The following is a 23,328-nucleotide window of genomic DNA, read 5'->3' as shown; positions in this document are numbered from 1 at the left end:
GGCAAGCACACCAATGTTGTGTACTTCACCAACAGGAATAATCTTGCATTTCCTAAGATAAATTTTACCAAATTAACACTTTTCCAGGATAGTCCAACTAGGTCCCATCTGCATCACAGAATACCAAGTATCATTTGCAATAAAAGATAGGTAATTGACAAAGAACCACCCCCACCAACCACAACCTTGAATTCCTTGATATTTCTGCCTAAAATAGCTATGTACACCATCGTGCTCAAAGCTTCCATCACCAAAATAAAAAGGATAGTTACCAATATTACCATTCCACCATCTAGTTTATCAAATATGGTCGAAGTATACACTACATACACACTCAATTGTATATGGTATGTATATGTTCTGTATACATATGTATATTATATGTATAGGTATGTATTATGTATAGCATATGTATATTAGTATAAAGTATACACTACCTATACACTATGTACATACTTTGTAAACTAGATGACCCAAAAGTATGGTGCTGTAATTTTCTCAAAATAAAAGGCATAGGTGATAAAGGATCACCCAGCCGCAATGCCCTTGAACTACTGAAGAAACCACACGGGTTTCCATTCACCAAAATCGAGTATCTCACAGAAGAGATGCAAAAACTTATTCACTCCCTCCATTTCTCCCCAAAGTTCATCTTCAACGTATTGAAATCAAGGATTTACGTGGTCGTGCCTTCTCAAGATCTAACTTGCACAAAATACCTAGCACACCCTGTTGCTTCCTTGAATCTACCACCCACTAAGGTCGCATCTAGAATTTGTCTTCCTTCGGGCAAAGCATCTTGTGAAGAAGAAATGGTTTCGTCCAAAACTCTGTTATGTCTATTAAAGCACCTTAAAAATGATTCCTTCTTGACCAACATTATAGAACTGAACATTGCACCCTCTACTTCCTCCTCTCTCACGTGTAACTCACCCCAACCTCCACTGACTCTTATCAAATCCCTTCTCCTATTTGCGATTGCTACCTTCTGAAAAATTGTGTTAGAATCCCCCTCCTCCAACCACAACGCCTTCAATTTTTGTCTTGGACTAGTCTCTTGAGCTAAAGCCAAAGAAGCTACCTCCCCTTTTAAAACTGCTTTCTTCTCCTTTCCCTCTCATCTAATTCCCTTCCCACCTCATTCACCAGCTCCCTCATTTTCACCTTTACCCTCCCACAAATACTTCCTTATTTAACACCCTTATATCATTTTAAATCCTATTTAGTGGGCATTTGGCCATGAAAAACCAAATACTTTGTAAAAGGGTTGAAGATCTTCTGGATACTCCACCTCAATTGTAATTAGGAAACCTGTAACTTGTTGTGGCAGGTTTCTGATTTTTTGGAAATAGAATACAAGTTGTTACCTTCTCAAAAAAAAAAAAAAACCAAATACTTTTCACTTTATTTGGAATTTCCGTAGTTAGAGTTGGAGTTGTGTTTGGCCATTCTTTTTGTAAAGAATATTTAGAATTTGAATGTACTTTTTCTAAATATGATATATACCCCCAATTTCTGAAAACTAGTAATATTACCCAACTTCACTAATTTACCTAAAGCATACCATCAAATCTGCTCTAAAAGAGTAATATCTCATAATAGATAGTTACATAATGTCATAGGTTAGACATGCAAAGCGAAGCCCGGTATTTAAGTGGAGAAGGGTAGAGGGGCGGGCCCATTATCCACTGAGTTTAGAAGGCTGTGATTGGTCCAAAGGGCGGGTCACAGACGGATTTCTCGGTTATAAAAAAAAAAAAAAAAAAAAAAATAATGTCATAGGTTAGATCCCATATACGAACTACTACATACTATTACAAATATTTTTTCACTTTATTTGAAATTGTTGTTGTGTTTGGTTATATTTTTTTCAAATAATATTTGGCCGTTTAAATGTACTTTATCTAAAAAAAATGAAATATAATATAAATGGGGTCATTTTTATAAAAACAAAAAATTTAGAGTAAATTTGAAAAAGAAAAATATAGTGGAAGGGAGTTGTCCAAATTTTAAATATAACAACATACTAGTATAGTCCACAAGTGAGTTCTGGGGAGGGCAGAGTGTACACATACCTTACTTCTACCTTATCAGGTAGAGAAGTTGTTTCTGAAAGACCCTCGTCTCAAAGAAAGCAAATACACAACCTTTATGAAGAGATAATAAATAGCAGCAGAAGGCGTTAACAACTCGAGAATGTTGGAGATGGAAGAATGTCTTTTATGGAAGCTTTAGCTTGGCCGACTTTGGATTTAGGAGGAAGATGTCGAGAGAAGAAGGAGCAAACCTGGGTTTTCTCTATCAGAGGAAAGCATTATAAAGAGAGAGTTTTTTAAAATCTAGTTTGGTTGGATCCTTCATCAAATGGGTGGGTCGCATGAGGCCGTTAGAAACTGGAATGGCCTAAAGATGATGCAGCTGAGTGGCACACAATTCCTGTTTCGCTTTGTAAATGAGGAACAAGCGCTCAAATTCTTAATGCCTTAATCTCAAGCTAGTTGGGGACTTGGGTCAGCTTTATAGATCTTCACTGTCTATTTAGCTCCATCTGAACCCCTTCCATTTGTCCAGCCTTTCTGCTGACCTTACACATAGAGGGAGCTTAGTGCACCGGGCTGCCCTTTATTTCTATTCCCTTTTTCATACAAGTCTAACCTTGAGAAGCAAAGTCATATACTTACAACTATTTCCTACGGCTCTTATCCATACAAAAAGGTAATAGTTATTTGTCTATTGCTTCTTCTTAATCATGTATGAATGAAAATGTTATACCTATATAACAATCTACATTAAAAGGATATTGTTGCTCCTCTGGTGTGTTTCATACAAAACTGATTCCTGCTAATCTCATATATGAAGCTTGAGCAACTAGAATGTCCTGCCAAACTTATTAGATTTTTGTAGACATTTATTTAGCGTGTGCATTAATTTTGCTACACAGGATTTCGGCGGTGGTGATGATTCGGATGTTGACTCTCCTAGGGATAGTCGTGTACAAGGAGTGACATTAAAACCAACTGTAGACACTCAGCCCCATGCAGTTTCTAATGTTCCCTTCAGCGAACAGCTGGAAAGATGTGGAAATGAAGTTGATGATCCTTGTGAATTAGCTGGTAGTGAGTCTCAGCGATCTATGGGTGAAATACTTTCATCTATGGATCCAGCTCATGGTATCTCCAGACCTGATTCAAGCGCAGACAAGTCTAGCAGCAAGCTAACTCCTTCTAACCTGAATGTCAAAAAGTCAACCTTTTGGGGTAGAAGCAATGTGAGTTTTGGCTTTTATGGATTGATTTCACTTGGTGGGACTATTTTTTTTTTGTCGGTTATACTCCATTTCAGTTTTAGTTAGTGTCACAGTTTCTTTTGTTTATGGGTGATACATAAATATTTTCTTTCTATCACATGATTAGTCTAATTTATGTGGTTATTACTCCCTCCGTTCACTTTTACTTGTCACTTATTCCTAAAATAGATTTTCATTTTTACTTGTCACTTTTGGATATCAAGAAAAGACTATTTATTTTCCCATGTTTTACTCTCATCATTAAATACTTATTTTTCAAATCATTTTTCAAGGCATCATTTTATAGGGGATAGTTTGGTAAAATACCTATATCAATAATTATTTTCTTAATGGATGTGCCAAGTCAAAGTGTGACAAGTAAAAGTGAACGGAGGGAGTATTATGTAAAATCTGTGGGGTTTCTCTGGTGTCTAGAACACTCAAAGTTTGACTTGTAGTTTGAGAATTATTTCTTACCTTTTGGATAGATCTTGCAATTATGGAACTTCTATATACGTGGGGAAAAACAGAAAATAGCTCTCTTTTCTTTAAATAGATAATCAAACTTCGGAGAAATTATTGATTGATAAACTAATGTGCTTGTTTTCTAAAAAAATTGAAATAAATAAAAGAAGCATTGTGTTTGTCACTCATTTGTATCATAACAGCTGAATTGGGAATCTGATATTATGATTGTTTTCTTTTGCCCAGGCTAGAAAGACGCCATCAGTGGAATCAATTGACTCCTCTGGAGAGGAAGAGTATGTTTCTCTCCCCCACCCTTCCGTTGGTGTCTAGAGAAACTTGTTCCATTTAATTGTAATGTGTTCTCTTCATTTGGGAGATCAAGGATAGATAAATGGCCTCTTTAATGTTAATATGAATATTTACTTCCTTTAACTTAAACAATGGAAACTCTATTATCAACAGAATTCTCTATGGTATCCACGTGGATATTTACTTCCTTTTGTATTACACTTACTTTTGGGACTGAGATTTGTTCTATAACAAGGAGGGGGAATGGGTGAGGGTCGATGCAAAAAGTGTTGCTATTCTTGGTGAAATGCTTATGTGCAAATTTAAATTGTTTGCAGTGAGGTTTCAGTGCCATATGATAGTGATGTCCTTTTATCTTTTCCCTGCATCTATTCATTTGTTCGATTTGCATTTTGTAAATTCATCCCTCGTGGAGAGATGTTACACTGAAAGATAAAATACTTCCGGACCATATAGCATTAATGAGCTAGTTTAAATCTTGTTTCACCCCTTTTAATTATTCAGCATCCATTCTAATGCGGGCCTTGATAACTTGTCGACAGGCTTGCTATACAGAGACTTGAGATTACCAAAAATGACTTGCGCCATAGGATTGCAAAGGAGGTGATCTGTATTAGTAGATTTTGCACCTCATAATTCATCTTATCTCTTTTTTTTTTCTCTCTGATACCCTTAATGTTGCCACTTTTACTAGGCAAGAGGAAATGCAATTCTGCAGGCGAGCTTGGAGAGACGGAAGCAAGCCTTGCATGAGCGTCGTTTGGCTCTTGAACAAGATGTATGCTTTATTTCCTGTGCAATAAATTCCTAGAAAGCCCACAAACAATTGTTTCCTTTCAAGCTGATTTTCTCTTTTTCTTGAGGGTCTGTATAAATATGCAGTGGCTGGCTGCACAAATCTATGCACATTGACTTACATAGCTGAGATAAACTACTACAAAACCATATTCTTGGCAATCTTGTTCTTTTTCTAATTTATGCCCATCTTTTGGGTTGATTGTTTACTCATTAATGACCTTTCCAATTCAATATCAGCCCTTTCCACTTGTTGCAAGTTTTCTTATATTTTGGCCACTATATAAAATATATCAAGGTTTCTCTTTGATAAATTTATAATTGTCTTTCTATATGTTCAGTGATGTTTAAGATGTGGTGTGCACTTTTAGTTGATGAAACGTTTTGCTCCACAGATGCCATTTATTTTCTATGGTCTAAGAAATCATGTGTGGTTTTGATGAAGGTTGCAAGACTACAAGAACAGCTACAAGCTGAGAGGGATCTAAGAGCTGCACTGGAAGTTGGTTTGAGTATGTCTTCTGGACAATTGTCGGGCACTCGCGGTATGGATTCCAAGGTTTGTATTTGATGATTCAGTAGGTTTATATTCTTCCAGTTTCGGTTGATTTTAATATGCTTCTGAAAGGTATTACTTTCTTAAAGACTAGGGCCGAGCTCGAAGAGATAGCCCTGGCAGAAGCAGATGTGGCTAGATTAAAGGAGAAAGTTGCTGAGTTGCATCATCAACTTAATCAGCAACGTCAGCATCACTATGGCTCACTATCTGATGCTTGTGAGCGGTTTCAAAATGGGCCAAACCATAATTCTCAATTGTGAGTTTTGGATTAGTTTTGTACTTTTTCAGGTGCAATTGCTTTAATGTCAAGCACTTCTTAGTTGCATGCAGTCGTTTACAAATGTAGTTGCTATTTGTGAGGAGTGCTTGATACGATTTCCATTTCCATTTGATTGAACACGTAAATGATGTTCTTTGCTATTGAGACAAATAAAACAAAAATAGTGCAAAGTGATTGTCCATATATTCATGTTCTAAACAGAAAATCACTAGTACCTTTTTTTTTTTTTTGATAACCGAGAAATCCGCCTGTGACCCGCCCTTTGGACCAATCACAGCCTTCTAAACTCGGTGGATAATGGGCCCACTAGTACCTTTTTTGTTGTGGTAACAAAAGAAGAAAGGTGTAAACTAATGGAAGAAGTTGTTCTTCTATTCATGAATATACAAGGTATTCATACAATTACATGGAATCCTATAAAAGGAAATCAATCAAAACAAATAAAACAAAATATTCTACAATCACTCTTATTATTCTATAATATCCTACAATCACTATGTGATTTGTTACCATATTCTATAACACTCCCCCTCAAGGTGAAGCATAAATATTGATCATACCTAGCTTGTCACAAAGATTACTAACTCGAGTTCCATTCAATACCTTGATGAACAAATCAGCTAATTGTTCTCCCGTCTTCACGTAGCAAGTGCAAATCAAATTATCCTGAATCTTCTCACGAATAAAATGACAGTTAACCTCAGTGTGTTTAGCTCTTTCATGATACACCAGATTTGAGGCTATATGAAGAGCAACCTGATTGTCACACCAGAGTTTTGTTGGTGTATAGTGCTTCACTCCAATTTCAAATAACTAATGATGTATCCACATAATCTCACACGTAGACTGTGTGACATAGCTCTAGATCGAGATACAACACTCTGTTTCTTACTCCTTCACGATACTAGGTTCCCTCCAACAAAAACACAATAGCCTGTTGTAGATCTATTAATTTTGGATCCTGCCCAATCAGCATTAGCGAAACTCTCAACACGAGTATGACCGTGATTGCCATACAATATGCCACGTCCTGGAGCTCCTTTCAAGTAACAAAGAATTTGTTCTAAAGCTTCCAAATGTTTGATCGTAGGCATTGACATAAATTGGCTAACAATACCTACTGCAATGGCAATATCTGCACGAGTCACAATGAGGTAGTTTAACTTCCCAACTAACCTCTTGTATCTCTCTAGATCATCATAAGGATCACCATCATCTTTCATAATTCATAAGATGCACTTTGGGGACCATTGGAGTACTGTAGGGTTTGGCAACCAACTTTCCAGTGTCTGCAAGCAGGTCAAGAATATACTTTCTCTAAGACAGAAAAATTCCCTTCTTGCTTCTATTTACTTCTACTCCTAAGAAGCATTTCAACTGACCTAAGTCCTTTATATGCAACCTAGAAAGCTGGAAAGACTTACCCTTCGGGGTGGCCCAGTGGTTTGGCTTTGGGACTTCCATGTTGGAGGTCTCAAGTTCGAAACCCCTTGCCAGCGAAAGCAAGGGGTTTGCCTTGTCGCACCAGGCTTGCCTAGTGCGGGTTACCTCTCCTATGTGGTTTGCGAGCTATTGCATAGGAGCGGGAGTTTTACCCTGGGCGCAAAGCCCTCTCCGCTGTTACGGAGTTCTTCTGCTCTAATCTCCGAAATAGAAGGTCAACTGACTGAGGAGTTAGTATTGATTGCACTTATCTTTTGGTGGGAGATGTTCTTTATTTTAGATAATGAAAGCATTCCATTACTACCAACCCAAAGAAATACGACCTCTCTGAGATATACGGTTTATGCCGGAAAGGTACGAAGTTGGACTAATTTGGATGTGTTGTTTGGTATAAGGTTGACCATAGCTCTATGCCCGATCCATCTATTTTTGGGGCTATATTAAATTACGAGCTCTATTTTGATCCTGACTACAGGTTCGGGTTTCCCTCGTCATCAAAAAAAGGAAAGACTTGAGAGTAGAGATCGCCGCATAATCACTTCCTGTGATGACAATGTCATCAACATATACAATAAGTAGGATAGTGCCAGCTACAGATTGCCGGTGGAATACAGAATGATCACATTTTCTCATTTTTAGTCCAAACTCCTTAACTACCTCACTGAACTTGCCAAACCAAGCCCGGGGATTCTGCTTCAAGCCATACATGGACTTCTTCAAGTGACACACTTTTCTCCCCCTAGCAACAAAACCGAGTGGTTGCTCCATATACACTTCCTCTTAAAGATCACCATGAGGAAATGCATTCTTGATATCTAACTAATGTAAATGCCAATTCTCAGAAGCAGCTTGGGAAATGAATAGCTGGACGGAAGTGAGTTTGGCCACTGGAGAGAAGGTGTCTGAATAATCCACCCTTAAGTCTTGAGCATAGCCTTCAGCCACAAGTCTGGCCACGGAACCATCTGGATAGACTTTAACTGTGAAAATTCACTTACATCCCACTGATTTCTTTCCCTTAGGTAAATCCACCAAATCCCACATGTGATTTTCCTCTTAAGGCATGTATTTCCTCGAGTATTGCCTCAGACCATCCAGGATGATGCAAAGCCTCCTTGACTGTTTTGGGTACAGAGATAGAGTCTAGAGAAACAATCAAAGATCTAGACAGAGAGGATAAGTGGTCATAGGAGACAAAACTAGCAATGGAATATGTGGATTTGCAAGTGCGTGTACCTTTGCAAAGAGCAATAGAGAGCTCAAGGTTTTCTAAAGGACTAGATGGTGGAAGATATGATGACGAAGAAACTGGCACAAGACATGTTTCATTGGTCTCTCTCCTCGAGTAAACTTGAACAATTGGAGGTCTTGCTAGCACAAATGGATCAGATCTGAAGGCAATAGTCGATTGGTGCTCAATAGAAGAACCGGGTGATAGAGGAACATCATTTAATTGTTCTTTCGAAGTGTGGGTAACTTGATAGACTAACCACTCATCTTCCTCCTCCTGATTAGTAGAAACAAAGAGGTGCATAAAAAAATGGGGTAGTCTCAGAAAATACCACATCGGTTGACACCAAATATTTGCCAAGTTCAGTAGAATAACACCGATATCCCTTCTGAAGTCGAGAATAGCCAAGGAAAACACATTTCAATGCCTTGGGATTCAACTTGGTAACAAATTTCAAAAAAATCTCAAATATAGCATGTACTTCCAAATACCTTAGGTTCCACCGGAAATAGAGACTTGTTTGGGAAAAAGAACACTGTAAGGCATGTTACCAACAAGCACACTAGATGACATCCCATTAATAAAAAAACAAGTTGAAGAGACCGCATCTGCCCAGAATTGTTTAGGAACCTTTATTTGGAACAAAAGTGCTCGAGTTGTCTCAAGTAAATGCATATTCTTCCTCACAACAACTCTATTTAGAGAGGTGTATCAACACATGAAGGCTGATGGAGAATATTGTGTTTGTCTCATGAATGACTGAAACAATTCTGACATGTATTCATTGGCATTACCACTTCTTAGAATATGTACCGAAGCATTGAATTGAGTTTTGACTTCAGCATGGAAGGCACAAAAGTGAGTAACCACTTCAGAACGACTCTTCATAAAATAAATTCAAGTCATTTGAGAGAAATCATCCACAAAAGTCACAAAATACTTATACCCGGATTTGGATACAACAGGACATAGTCCCCAAACATTAGAACCCAACCCGCTTATTAACCCTTGGACCTAGATGCGATGGTGTTTTGCAAATTGACATGACTCATAGGTAATTGGGGAAACATTTTGAAATTGGGGACAAAGCTTCTTTAACATAGGTAAAGAAGGATGTCCCAACCGACAATGTGTTTCGAATGGAGACACAACATAGGAGTAGGCACCAAATTGAGGTTCCCATTAATCAAGAATATAGAGATCATCAGATATATGTCCCTTACCAATTACCTTATTTGTCGTAAGATCACGAAACAAACAATGATGTGGAAAGAATGAGATATAACAGTTAAGGTCTCTGGTTATTCTAGATCAAATTAAAGGCCAACTTTGGTAGACTTAATATAGATGACAAGGTAATAGTTGAAGTTGGTTTGACGGTCCCTGATCCCACAATGTTACAAGTTGAACCATCAGCTACTGTCACAAAAGAAAGTGCTTTATGTGATCAAAAGCTAGAAAACATATTAGAATTACCTATCATGTGATTTATGGCACTTGAATCAATCACCCATTTATTCGATGAGGAGAAGAGACACGTCTTTCTTGACTCTGCAAATGTAGTAACTGAAATGGGTTCCTTAAGTGATTTTTGAAAGAGAGGAACCTTAGAGTTTTTGAGAATAGGGAGAGTAGTATGCAACAAGTTAAACTGAATTGCATTTTGACTCTGTGTTTTTGGTGTAATCAAATTTACTCTAATGATACCGTCTCTATCATTGATGTCTTAGACTCATTATAGGGATAGGTCGGTATTATTAGAGTTTCCTTATGTAAATACGGGTTTCAGTACAACCTACGTACTGTTCTGCAGAAATAGAAACAATTACCATTTTCAAAAAAAAAAGAAAGTGATTTTTGAAATTGAGAGAATTTCACATACTCATCAGCTGAAACAAGAATTGTCTTCTTAGTCATTTTTCTGATAAATATATCTAGTGTAATTCTTGACAGAAAACAAAAGGAGTTCAACAAGTCTGACCCAGCAGTTCCTCTAAAATAAGTCTACCAGATTGAAGAAATACACAATATCTTGTAGAATCAGCAAACTAAAATTATGAGGCAGCAAACCAAATAATATTCAACTATGTCAAAGAGCTGATATGAGCAATAAAAGCAACAAATGATCTATAACTAGAATGTCTAAATTTGACTGAACAGTGGCTGTTTAATCAGTTCTCGAATCCAGATTTCTGAAACCCAAATTTCCGAGTCTCAGAAGCAACAAAAGACGAATACCAGAAGTGAAAACGAAGTACAAACCTTCAAATAGAGATTCAACACCAGAAGAATACCAAAATGTGTCGTGATTGACGAGAAGAGGCCAGAGCAGTAAGACAAAAATAGATATGTTGGACCACACGCCAGCGAGTGGAAGATAGGCCAGAAATTTCCTTCTGTCTCTTCTTATGATGCTGGTGAGATAAATTTGTCACTCCTAATGAGTGACCCAAACCTTTGTTAGGCTGCCAGGAAAGAATCGAACTTCAAAAAAACTTGAGCCCTAGACTCTGATACCATGTAAACTAATGGAAGAAGTTGTTCTTCTATTCATGAATATACAAGGTATTTATACAATTACAATGAAATCCTATAAAAGGAAATCAATCAAAACAAATAGAAGAAAATATTCTACGATCACTCTTATTATTCTGTAATATCCTACAATCACTCTGTGATTTGTTACCATATTCTGTAACAAAAGGATATTTTGGTTATTTATAGGAGAAGAAGATCAATTTGTCTTTATCTATGTTAAGTGATTTTATTGTGGGTCAATGGATAGGCTCATTTCTGACTATTATTCCTGCATCAACAAGTTTTAAGCTGGTAAAACATTATGCTTTGACGTACAAATGTCATTATCGTAATCCGTCTGTTGTAAACAGAAAATGTAACATCAGAGTTTAAATTTATCTAATTATTTGAAATTTGGAGAAGTTGTATGAAATAAAATTATTACTGGATAGAATCATATACTATGAAAAAAAACAACATTTAAATGAATGTCATGTAAATTGGGATACACGTAGTGTCGTGATAATCAGGCTGAGAAGTGATTGTCCTTTGACATAGCCATCTCAATAGCAACGGCAACGAGATCTCTTCTTTCAGGTTTTTTTTTCGGGGAAGTGTCCAACCAGTTGGTTTTGCATTTAATCACACTTTTGTTCTAAAGAATAATTGGATTTGTATATTCATTGTTCAAGCTTTGATTATTTAGCAGCTGGTTGTGACTTGTGAGTACAGCCTCCATGTTACAGCACCACAATGCATTGTACTTTCCCTTGTCACATAAAGTGAAGAAATGTCCACATGAGACATTGTATTATTTGGATAACTTTTCCTTTTACTCACGAAGTGTATTTTTATTTGCAGGAAGTATTTCCAACAAGATTTTGACACAACACTGGCTTTCTGTAATCATGAAAGAAGACAAAGAAGTGAGGTGATTTTTATCATTTATTAGCATATCGATCACACAATATTGGCTCATAAGCAAGTTATACTTGCTGCATTTATCTGGGTTCCGGGTATTCTATGATCATATGAGAAAGTAAGATGAAAAGGGAAGTAGAATTGAGAATAATCCACTTGATTATTCCGTAAAGCCATTGGGGTTCAAATAGCTAAGTATACATATTCTAAGGATGGAAAGAACATCATATACATAATTACAAGATATTCTATATTTACAAGATCCTAGATAGATTAGTGTAGAATGTCTAGATAAGAACACTCTCCCCTGAAGGTGGTGCATATAATCATATGTTCCAAGCTTGTTACAATTTACAAAATATAGCTGATACAAGAACAATTTATATTTTAGGTAGTATAAATTAGCATATATGTTAAGACTCCTTGAACAAAATGCAGGAATTGCTGGGTGCAGATACGAGGAATGTCAAAGGACAAGTACTGACATCTGGGGCCAGTAGTAAGCAGCCTGCTCGGAAGCTATTCTTGGATACAACCTTGAGTGATTCCAAGAGTACTGAGGCGTCAACCAGTTTATCCTTGGATGAACTCGGTGCTGTTGATTCTCCCTGTGGACCTTCTACTTCAAGGGCCATTGAGGTAACAGAAATAAAAACTTCTACTACTCATTTTCAACAGTTGATGAACAAAATTATGCATACTTGGATGAACCCCATACTGTAGAAACGCTACATCATAGTTTGGTAGGGTTTCTTGCACCAGTAGTTTTATACTGCCTGGTTTTCTATTGTCACTTTGATTAGCAACATGATACTTGTGAGTTTAGCAACATTGCTAGATATGCATCGACTGTATGATGACCCAACAGCGGATGCATCTTTTGTTTGATCATTTTAACTCAACCCAATATTTTCTACCAGGAACATAAATATTAAAAAAAAACAATAGAACTTCAACAAATACTAAATTTTGAACCCATAGTCTCAATGATATAATGGTTTTAATGTAAGAACTTTAAGATTGAACCCAGTAAGTTTAGATCCAGGATCCCCTCATGGTGATTGTGCATATATGGATATTTAGAAGTTTAGTGACATATGGTGATGATCTTTGACTATGAATTTAGCAGGCGATGGATTATGGTCGACATCCCTCAGCTGCATCTTCCACTTTGGTAGAATTAACATCGCGTCTTGACTTCTTCAAAGAAAGACGCTCTCAGCTGATGGAGCAACTCCATAGCCTTGACGTAAACTATGGATCAACATCTCAACATTTTATGTACAAACCTTCGTCTCCTCCGTGGAACTAACTAAAGATTATGTATGATCAACATCTCACCATTTGTACATCCTCTGTATCATAGCAATGTACTTTATGTACTACCAGATGTACTTTTTGTGTTTTTTCACCTCTTCCTGCTTTTTGTCTCTATTGAAAAAAGAAAATCAACTCTAGGTCATTGTAGTTATTTAATTCATTCTGATGAAGTTTTACACCAAAAAAACAAAAAAATTATCTGTATTATATAGTAAGCAGGGTGTTTTATGGGATGGAGTAAAAAGCTTTTGTACTGTAATTTGTTGAGACATGTCATGAGATGTAATGTTTCTGAACTCTGGACTATGTTCATGCAATTTACATCAGCTTGGATTTGATATGTTCCTACTTCTTATCTCTTATGTGTACAATATGAGTTGCAACATCTATTTTGAAAACTTTTTTCATGTTACAAAATCAATCTAAGAGAGTTGGTAAAATATATCAAAAGATGAAAGCAATAGAATAAAGAGACAAGATGAGAGTTTTTTTTTCTTATTTCTTCAAGTTTTTAAGTGTATCAAAGTATGTAAAATAGGAGTGTTTATGCCTTTATTTATAGTGTTTACAGGGGCATACAAAAGGTTGTCATAAATGAATATTATGAGTGAAGATCATGGTGAAAGTTTCAAGTGCTCACGGTTTGGTTAAAATCGAATAAATAATTCATTTTTATTTAGGTTTGGTTTTACATTTTTGAAAATCGATAATATTTGGTCTGGTTTGGGTTTTGTTCAAAATAATTGAATTGAACCAACAAATTATAAACATATTTTTTATAATTATATATACATAATATATTGTTTTTTTATGAATAATTTTAAATATCTTATATATGTTTTCAAGAAATTCTATTTATAATTTATTCATGAAATCGAAAAAGCCAATTTGGATTCAAGCCCAAAACTAGTAAAAATAAAACAAAATTAACAACAGCCAATTTTGATTTCTTATAGCTGGATAAAAATCAAATATCTTCAAGATTTGCAGGACCATACAGGTGGCTGGTGGGATGTTTGGTTTATCCTTTGTTTGGTAATTGTTTTTTTGTATTCCCCCACCTTTATCTTCTGATTTTATTTTTGTCTATGATTTATAATTGAACAGTCAAATCAAATCGAATCAAAATTGATAAACGTATATTATATTTGACTTGATTTGATTTTTAGTAATTTAAAAATCGGTTAGATTGGTTTGATCAATTACGAAATCCACAAACACCCTTAACAAAGATTATGGAGGTGTGGGAGTTAATATTATTATAGTGAGTAGTAGTGGGGGATTAATTTCTATAGTAGTGGACATCCATAGTTATTAGTTTCAGAACATTTCTCCTTGGATATCAATGTCTTGATATAAGATGTCCTTCATTAAAATTTTACTAGGAAAAACTTTTGAGGGAAAAATCTTACGTATAAAAAGTCACTAAATTAATATTCGGTAAATTAATAATTTCTCTAAGTTAATATTTTTCTCCAGTCCCGACTTGGGCCGATGGAAAAAATCCCTCATTCGATAAGATAATAAGATAATATATTTTCAGAAGACCTCTATATAAATATATGGGCTCATTAATATTATAAATTAATAATTTTTAAAATTACAAATATATGTAAGACAATTTAGTGAAATATGATTCTATTATTATTTTTTTATTCAAATTTAAATCTAGTTGAAAGTCATCTCTAACTTTTCTTATTACACCCTAAAGTTTTGATGTTGTCTTTTCAAACTGCACCATAAAATTGCAAAGGGTTTGAGATGTGATAAGTGTGTCCTTACGTGTAACTGGTTCCAAAGGTATTGCATTATCTTCAACTTCATCATTAACATTGTTTTTCCGATGATATCTACAATTTCTTCTAAACTCTGGACCTCTGAACATGATTCTCAAAACACTCTTTTAATTAATAAATATTAATTTATTGATTAAATAATACCTCTACAAAATAATAATATTTCATGATCCCGCCTATATTAATTTAATGAGATTTTACTATATTTTAATATCCATTGTATGTGGCGCCGTTAACAACCTTGCCGTGAAATTTAGTGGGACAAATCTTGTTTAAGAAAAAAAGAGTACAACACGTATTTTACTCCTCTTAACGAAAACAACACATTATTTTACATTGGCGATGCAATGTAATCTTATTTACATTCCGTTGAAGCTCGTGTCTGCAAAAGTATTTTGGTGAAATATTTTTTTTTTGTCTTCTCCGATATATTCTTCATTCAATTGAGCTACGCAAGAATCATCTTCATATAATATTGTAACCTTTTTATCAAAGAAAATCACACATCGTTAATAAATTGATCCACTTGCTTTATACGTTGCTAATATCTTGGCCTAACTTGAATACGTGTCAATAATTGATTGTCTTGAAGAATTTAATAATATGAAAGTATTCTCACATGCAAATAGATTATTTGAAGATAGAACTTTATGTAATGTGTTGTATTTGTATAACTAATAAAATCTTGACAGTATTTGTTAGGATACACAAATTTATATCAATAGTTTCTTTTGCAGTATATGACTGATCATGTTTAAATATATCCATCATGTTTATGAGGTCTAAATGATCTTTATTTATATCTAGTAATATCACAATCATCGGGATACTCAATGGAATCACTTTAATTCATATAAGAATTTTTGGGAAATCTTTATATGTTTCGGAACAATTTAAAACTTTCAAGTATCTTGGGTTCGTAATTAAAAATGGTGAGGATATTGACGATGATGTCACAAAACGCATTAGGACTGCTTGGATGAAATAGAGACTTACCTCTGGAGTCTTGTGTGATAAGAAGGTACCGCCTAAATTTAAAGGAAAGTTCTATAGAGTGGTGGTTAGATCGTCCTTGTTGTATGTGGTGGAGTGTTGGCCAGTCAAGAACTTACATGTTCAGAAGATGCATTGTGGAGATGCGGATGTTGAGATGGATATGTGGCCATACCAGGAGCGACAAGATTAGGAATGAGGTTATCCGGGAGAAGGTGGGAGTGACTTATGTGGCGAACAAGATGAGGGAAATGAGATTGAGATGGTTTGAGCATGTCAAGAGGAGGTGCGATAGCGCCCAGTGATGAGGTGTGAGAGGTTGGTTGTACAGGGCACGTGGAGGAGTAGAGGTACGCCGAATAAAAACTAAGGTGAGGTGATTAGACAGGACATGACACAACTTTATATACCGACGACATGACTCAAGATAAGAAGGAGTGGAGGTCTCGTATTAAGATAGAGGAATAGTAGTCGTAATGCAAGTAGTACCCTTATAGTTCTTGTCATATGTGGTTTATTGTGTTTTCGATTATCACGCTATTTTTTATGTTTGTTAGTATTCTTTTTTGTAGACTTTGCACTGTTTTTCTTATTAATGACTATGCTATTTTCATCGTATTCTTCTTTCTCTAGTTGGATTTGATACACTTAAGCTAAGGGTCTTTTGGAAACAACATCTCTTTTTTCACGAGGTAATGGTAAAATTTGCGTACACTCTACCTCCTCAGATCTCACTTAGTGTTATATATTTCTCTGGATATGTTGTTATTGTTATTGAATTACATTAGCTTCCCTCTCTAGCTAGAAATAACAACTCATTATATGCATTCAAGTTTTTCGTGTATTGTCAGAAGGAAAAAACCTCATTGCATTCACCACAGAAGAACATCTCCAAATAATAATATCATGACTTTTCTGGGGGGGAAAAATTATGCCCCAAGTCACAAGTCATATTTTATATCGTATGATTTTACTTTCCGCACAATAACCAGTTGTAACCAATAAGATATTGATGACGGTCATTTGATATTTGTCAATACAACATAACTATTGAGATCACTTTATTTGTCATCATTTTAAAATACATAAATCATTTTCAATGATGTTATAAAATATTATGTCATTATGATCTTTTAAAGAATTCGCCCCATTATTGCTCCTATTCTTGTTTAAAAAGTTTTACCTTTTGAATTGATTGATCTATGATATGTCAGCATTAGACGTTACATTTGACGCTTTTAATTATGAACAAATGCAAGTTCTTAAGTAACGTTTATTTTATTTGATAGTTTTAATATATTTTGTACAAGAAAATGAACCAAGGTAAGAATGGGTAAATTTGTACTGAATAGAGAAAAGAAAATGTGATTGCAGATACTCTAGTAAATTGGGTGCTATCTATTTATTTTTCTATTTTTTTTTGTTTGAATTATAAGTTTAATCTTTTTGTATCCCTACGGTGTTTGATGTTTTTTAGATCGGAAAAGGGCCTAAAATACCCTTCAACTATGCGAATTGGTACAAAAATACCTTTTTTCTACCTTTCGGGTCTAAAATGCCCTTGACGTCAACCTTTGGGCTCTATTTTGCCCTCATCTTTAACAACCTAAATTTATTAATCACGTGTCACTATTCTATTGGCTATCATAAAAATTAATTAAACTAATTAAAAAAAAGGGAAAATTACATGGTTAAGCAAACTTATACTACTTAATTAGTCATCATAGCTATAGTTTGGTATAATTACCACTCGTGACTAACATTATACATTAACTAGTAAATGAGCCCGCGCTTCGCGCGGTTAGAACATTCTTCTTTAAAATTTATTAGAATAGAACTTTTCTTGTATTTTGATGTTATATAGTATTTTTATGTAAATCTGTTTTTAAGAGTATAGAGGTTATTCAATTGTAGTTTACCATTTGTTTTATTAAAAGAAAAGGCAAAATTACAAATCATAACGCTATTTTCTCTTAGTTTACATAATTTCATTTTACAGAGTCATTAATTTGCTTTTGAAATTTTACAATGGTTAGTTTATTTTTTTATCATCTATATGCATGGTTACATAGTGTCTTTAATTAGAGAGTAAATAAATATTTTTCTCAATTTTCTTCTTTGCAAATTTCGTTAGTATAACACTATCAATTACTTTCAAAATATTAAATATTTTTTCATAAAAATAGTATTTTAAAAAACTAATGTGTTTATCAAGAGCAAAGGTTCCATAATCATTTGATATACCAATAAGTATATGTAGTCATTATGTGTTTTAAAATTAAAATGCAATCTTTCAAAATTCAAATTTCATATGTAATATAGTTATGATAGTGTTTTGGAATTGAAGTTGTGCACAAACAAAACATTAAGGATCCTTGAAAAGGATGAAAGAGAAGGGATAATGGGAAAAAACTTCAAAAAATAGTCATCATTGTGTATCATATAATTGTATAACAATAACTTTACAGAAACATAAACAACAAAGTTTAAAACATGTACTCAAAAACAACAATTAATATCATAAGCATAAATTAATGGCGGTAAAAAAACAAACCAGGATCTGTAACAATAAAATGAAACAGAAAGGAAAAATCGAGCCCACTGAATGCACAGTGGCTCCTTAAGAAAATCATTCTCCTCTAATACCCGAGGTTTGAAGAAATAGATCCTCTCAGAATGAAATGATTTTATTCACCAATGTAATGATACAAAAACAATAGTGTTAGTGAGCCACTAAACAAGATCAAAGTACACAAATATTTAATTGTGCATAAGAAGAAGTATTAGATCATAATTAAATATTTAATTGTGCAGAAGAAGAAGAAGAAGTTCAGAATTTTCATTGTTTTAAAATGAGAGGAAACCTCTCTATTTATAGACAACAAAGGTAGTATGAACAAATGTTTATTGTGTCTTACCGGAAAGGTCACAATTCTTTGGAAAAGTCACAACTCTTCGGAAACTTCATAACCTTTCATAAATGTCGCAACTCTTCATAAAGTCAAAACTTTTCATAAAAGTCACAATTTTTCAATAAAAATCACAATTTTTCGATAAAAATCACAACTTTTCATGAAAGGGGAAGACTATTTTTGGAAATAAATAAATTTAAAAGGAAATTTTAGCCTGTGGTGGCGCCACGTAGGCAGACCTAGGGTTCTCTTTTATATATATATATATGATTACGTGGGCTGACTTCGTATTTGTATAATTAGCCACGTTTGTATATGTATAATTCGCCAGAATATACAAATACATATGTATAATATATAATTATCTAACCGATATGCATATATAATTCACCTCTCTCCCACACTCTGCCCTCTCTCACTCGCCTCTCTCCTCCTTCTCCCAATCTCGCTCGCATCTCTCCTCCCTCTCCCAATCTCGCTTGCCATATATACAAATGCATATGTATAATATAATTATCTAATTGATATATATATACAATTCACCTCTCTTCCACTCTCTGCCCTCTCTCAATCTCGCTCGCCTCCCTCCTCCCTCTCCCAATCTCGCTTGCCTCTCTCCTCTCTCTCTCTCAATCTCGCTCGCCTCTCTCCTCCCTTTCCCAATCTCGCTTGCCATATATACAAATACATATGTATAATATACAATTATCTAACCGATATACATATACAATTCACCTCTCTCCCACTCTTTTCCCTCTCTCGCTCGCTTCTCTCCTCTCTCCCAATCTCGCTCGCCTCTCTCCTCCCTGTAACATGTAGCTACGAATTGTAATTATCAAACTATAGCTATGGAGAGTAATTAGGCTATTTTTGAGTGGCTATATGTGAAAATTCTTCTTAGATAAAACACAAACCCACCCAATAGCCCACCTGTAAACTTACCCAAATACTCTAACCCAACCTTCATCCCAAAGGTTGGCGTCAGGGGCATTTTAGACCCGAAAGGTAGAAGAAGGTATTTTTGTACCAATTCGCAAAGTTGAAGGGTATTTTAGGCCCTTTTCCCTTTTTAGATTTGGATTTTAGTTAATGGAAAATTTTGGATCCATCCTTTTGATTTTTGTTTGTATGACCACCGATTAGAGATTAATTTAGCTTTTTATTTGAACTGATTTTGCAAATTCTGGTTTGATTATTTCTTTTCTTGTGATTTTTTTAAATATTTGCTAGAATTTGCGATTTTGATTAAATGAAAAAAATAGAAGATTTGATTTTCACCATTTTAAATTTTTGAGCGATTATTTTGTGTTGGACCAATTTTTTCTAAACTGATTTTGTGTTATCGTATTTTATTAGGAGAAGGGTCTGAAAAATACTTCAACTTTGGCCGAAATTGTTGTTACGATACCAAATTGTATGGATGACCTTTTACACCATGCACGATTTAATAGTGTATTTTAAAGGTATATATGTGCCCACGTGAATACGTTACTATTTATAATTATGTAATATTTATGATGTCCACGTGGACACACATATACCTTTAAAATACACTATTAAATAGTGCATGGTGTAAAAGGTCATTTCCAAAGTTCGGTATTATTACAACAATTTCGATTAAAGTTCGAATATATTTCAAACATTTTTCCCTATTTTATTTAAGTGGTGAGTTGATTTATTGGGTTTAAAATTTTTGGCTTTGTTGAATTGGAAAAAGATACTATAGTTTTGTTTTTCCAGTTTTAGGATTGAGAATTGTCCTCTTTTGAAACTGAATTTGGATGCTTTAGTAATTGGAAGATAGTAGAGAGTTTTGTCTTTTTCATGTGTAATAAACAAATAGTCATGCAACTTAGATTTCCTGAAAAACAAATTATGAAAAAATCTTTGTAGCTCATTTTGTTTCACTGAATTTAGTCGGTTCTCCTTTTTTATTATCCACCCCTCTAAAATTACCTCTCTTTTTTCCTTAAAATACAAATTGTTTCCAACTTATCAAAATAAAATAGTGTCTATTCTTGGAGAGGTGAAGTTTTTTTTTTTTAAGGGAAATTTGAAACTTAATTAGGGATAGATGTATATGAGTTTTGAATTTGATGGAGAGAATGGTTGTCACGATCCAACCTACTTGACCGCACAGAAACCTACTCTAACATTGAGATAGGAGAACCCCAACCACCAAATCAATTAAGATATGCGGAAAGTAATCAAATTGAGATCTTACACCCTATAAATATATTGAAAAACTCTTCACTTGATTTAAAACCAATGTTATTTTTGGAAAGACACACACTAACACTACCTTAGGAACTAGCCTAAACAGGTATAAGAGCTACTAAGACAATACAATGTTTAAAGGAAATAAGACACAACTCCTACCATAAGAAAAGAGGAGTAGAAGTTGTTGGAGATCACCATCTCCTTCACCTATCAAATATCACTGAATCCTGCAACCAGACTATATTAAGTGGCATCGAAAAAAGTAGTATCAGTACAAACAATACATACTGGTAGGCATCATCGGTCGATCCGAACCTGCAACATAATATAGAGTAGATATTCAGAAACAAACATGCAATATGAAAGTTATACACCCATTTCTCTATCCACATGTTTTTACCCTCCCAAGTATAATGCCCATAAACTAATGCACCTTGATCTCAGCCTCCTACCTCATCCTACTACCAACTATATCTTAAACATTCGACACTCTTACTATTCTAAGGCTTCCCAAGCCTACTTGTTATGCCACCCTAATATCAAATCATAACCTAGTCTTTCTATCACATAGAGATTCCTGAATACAAGGCATCCCCTAGCCCTGTCCAACAAACTTATATTCTCTCTCAAGTTCTCATGTCCACACTCTAGCCCTTTCGGAACAGTACCTAAAACTGGAGCCTTAGACCAACTCATATATCTTAACTCAAACCAACTCATCTATCTTGACTCACACCCTCATTATCATATAAGTTCTAAAATATTGGACCACTATAACCAGTCCTAGCACTTAACCAACACAACATACCTTCGGTCATCTTCATGACTTATTAGCTACCATTTCGGTAACCAATAACATACCTTTATAATTACAAGTATAATATAGCCCTGAATCCCCATCCTTATCCTAACTTATTCTTCATATGAAACATGCATCACATGATTACATACAAGTCATACCTGAGTTCAACTCACCTTTTAAGTAACACATACCTCTTAAGGATCCAACATACATACATCACACTATAACAGATAAAACCGGTTCATTCATAGAACTAAATGCACTTGCCTGATTATCTCAAGGAACCAAATACAAACTATTAGTGTATCGGTGCAGTATATGAGCAAATCAGAGTTAGTATTTATATTAGGCTGAGTATTCGAGCCAACCATTAGTATTTCTTTACCAACATGGTACCCGATAATCATGCACAATCATAATAAACAATAACACTTGAAACTTTAAGTAGTAAACAGGTTTATCGCATAAGATTATCAACAAGATGTCATTACATATCCTGCCTTATGGTTTACCTAACATGCATTACACGAGTGATACTAATAAGAAATAAATATGCATACATACATCAACACAAATCATATCAATATAACAATGACCCTACACTGAACCCCATTAGGAGTACACATTCATTCCCTTTGATTACCAAAAGTCCTAGAAATTGATATAACTCAGCAATTTCATAATATTTAACTTTTAAAATTACCACCAAACCTCCTTAACATGAAAATTCAAGATTACCAATCAAGAACTAGAGAACCACCTCTTAGTCATTATCTCATCTCTCGATTTAATTAATACTAATAAATAGCAACCTAAAATCATTCAGACTCTGTATCCGAAGGCCTATGCATGCAATCTTCAAACATCAACAACCTATGATGCAGTAAAATAGTTTTAACTACTCAGCTTAAGGAAAACCTACCCTCGGGTGCCTTGGGAGGATTTTTAGAGTATCCCTCGTATATTTTCTCCTTTAAAAAGTGGGAAAAAATAAATAAAAGAAGACACATTAATTAAGTTGCAGATTTTTCATCAGCCCACTATAATGGTCGTGCAGGCGCTATAGCAGCGCCGCCAAAGTGGGAAACCTCCCACTATGGCAGGCTGCCGTCAACCTAGCCCAAAATCAAAATGGTCCAAAATCATCGTGTGCACAAAATTTTAAATTATTGCACCAAATTTAAAGAACTTTGGGATTTCATATGAGATGCCCTTTAATAACGATAGATTGAATTATTACAATTGATATCAATTTACTCATTGTTCGTCCCCAAATGAATCCTAGGTGGAAAGAAGAAAGATCAGTTATCGAGGTTTACCAAATGATTTTGACAAGTCAAGAATGCACTCACTCTATGAAAGTGATGCAGTGCAACCACGTCCTCGCATATTTAAGATTACCAAAAAAGGAAATTCAGACGCACGAAACCACGAACAAAAATTCCCCTCTCCCCTCCCCTCCCCCCTCCCCCCCGC

The 23,328-nt window shown here is 34.8% G+C and overlaps 1 protein-coding gene across 2 annotated transcripts in view; it reads left to right on the top strand.

Annotated features, from left to right (window-relative positions):
* The window catches only part of LOC102589691 (rho GTPase-activating protein 7), a 41,894-nt gene extending 28,425 nt beyond the window's left edge, over window positions 1-13,469 (top strand). Inside the window, exons 14-22 of one of the 2 annotated variants that reach the window (XM_006356295.2) lie at window positions 2,942-3,268; window positions 3,998-4,047; window positions 4,606-4,666; window positions 4,758-4,841; window positions 5,304-5,417; window positions 5,504-5,673; window positions 11,750-11,819; window positions 12,248-12,448; window positions 12,939-13,469. In XM_006356295.2, coding sequence (XP_006356357.1) covers window positions 2,942-3,268; window positions 3,998-4,047; window positions 4,606-4,666; window positions 4,758-4,841; window positions 5,304-5,417; window positions 5,504-5,673; window positions 11,750-11,819; window positions 12,248-12,448; window positions 12,939-13,121 — 1,260 coding nt within the window. In that variant the 3' untranslated portion in view covers window positions 13,122-13,469. Of the gene's footprint in view, window positions 1-2,941; window positions 3,269-3,997; window positions 4,048-4,605; window positions 4,667-4,757; window positions 4,842-5,303; window positions 5,418-5,503; window positions 5,674-11,749; window positions 11,820-12,247; window positions 12,449-12,935 lie in introns of both variants that reach the window. The other variant, XM_006356294.2, reaches the window with a different exon arrangement.
* The last annotated feature ends 9,859 nt before the right edge of the window (window positions 13,470-23,328 follow it).

The sequence above is a fragment of the Solanum tuberosum genome, unplaced genomic scaffold (assembly GCF_000226075.1).
Source record: "Solanum tuberosum cultivar DM 1-3 516 R44 unplaced genomic scaffold, SolTub_3.0 scf00217, whole genome shotgun sequence".
NCBI classification, from domain to species: domain Eukaryota; kingdom Viridiplantae; phylum Streptophyta; class Magnoliopsida; order Solanales; family Solanaceae; genus Solanum; species Solanum tuberosum.
This window is presented reverse-complemented; position numbering and strand designations above follow the sequence as displayed.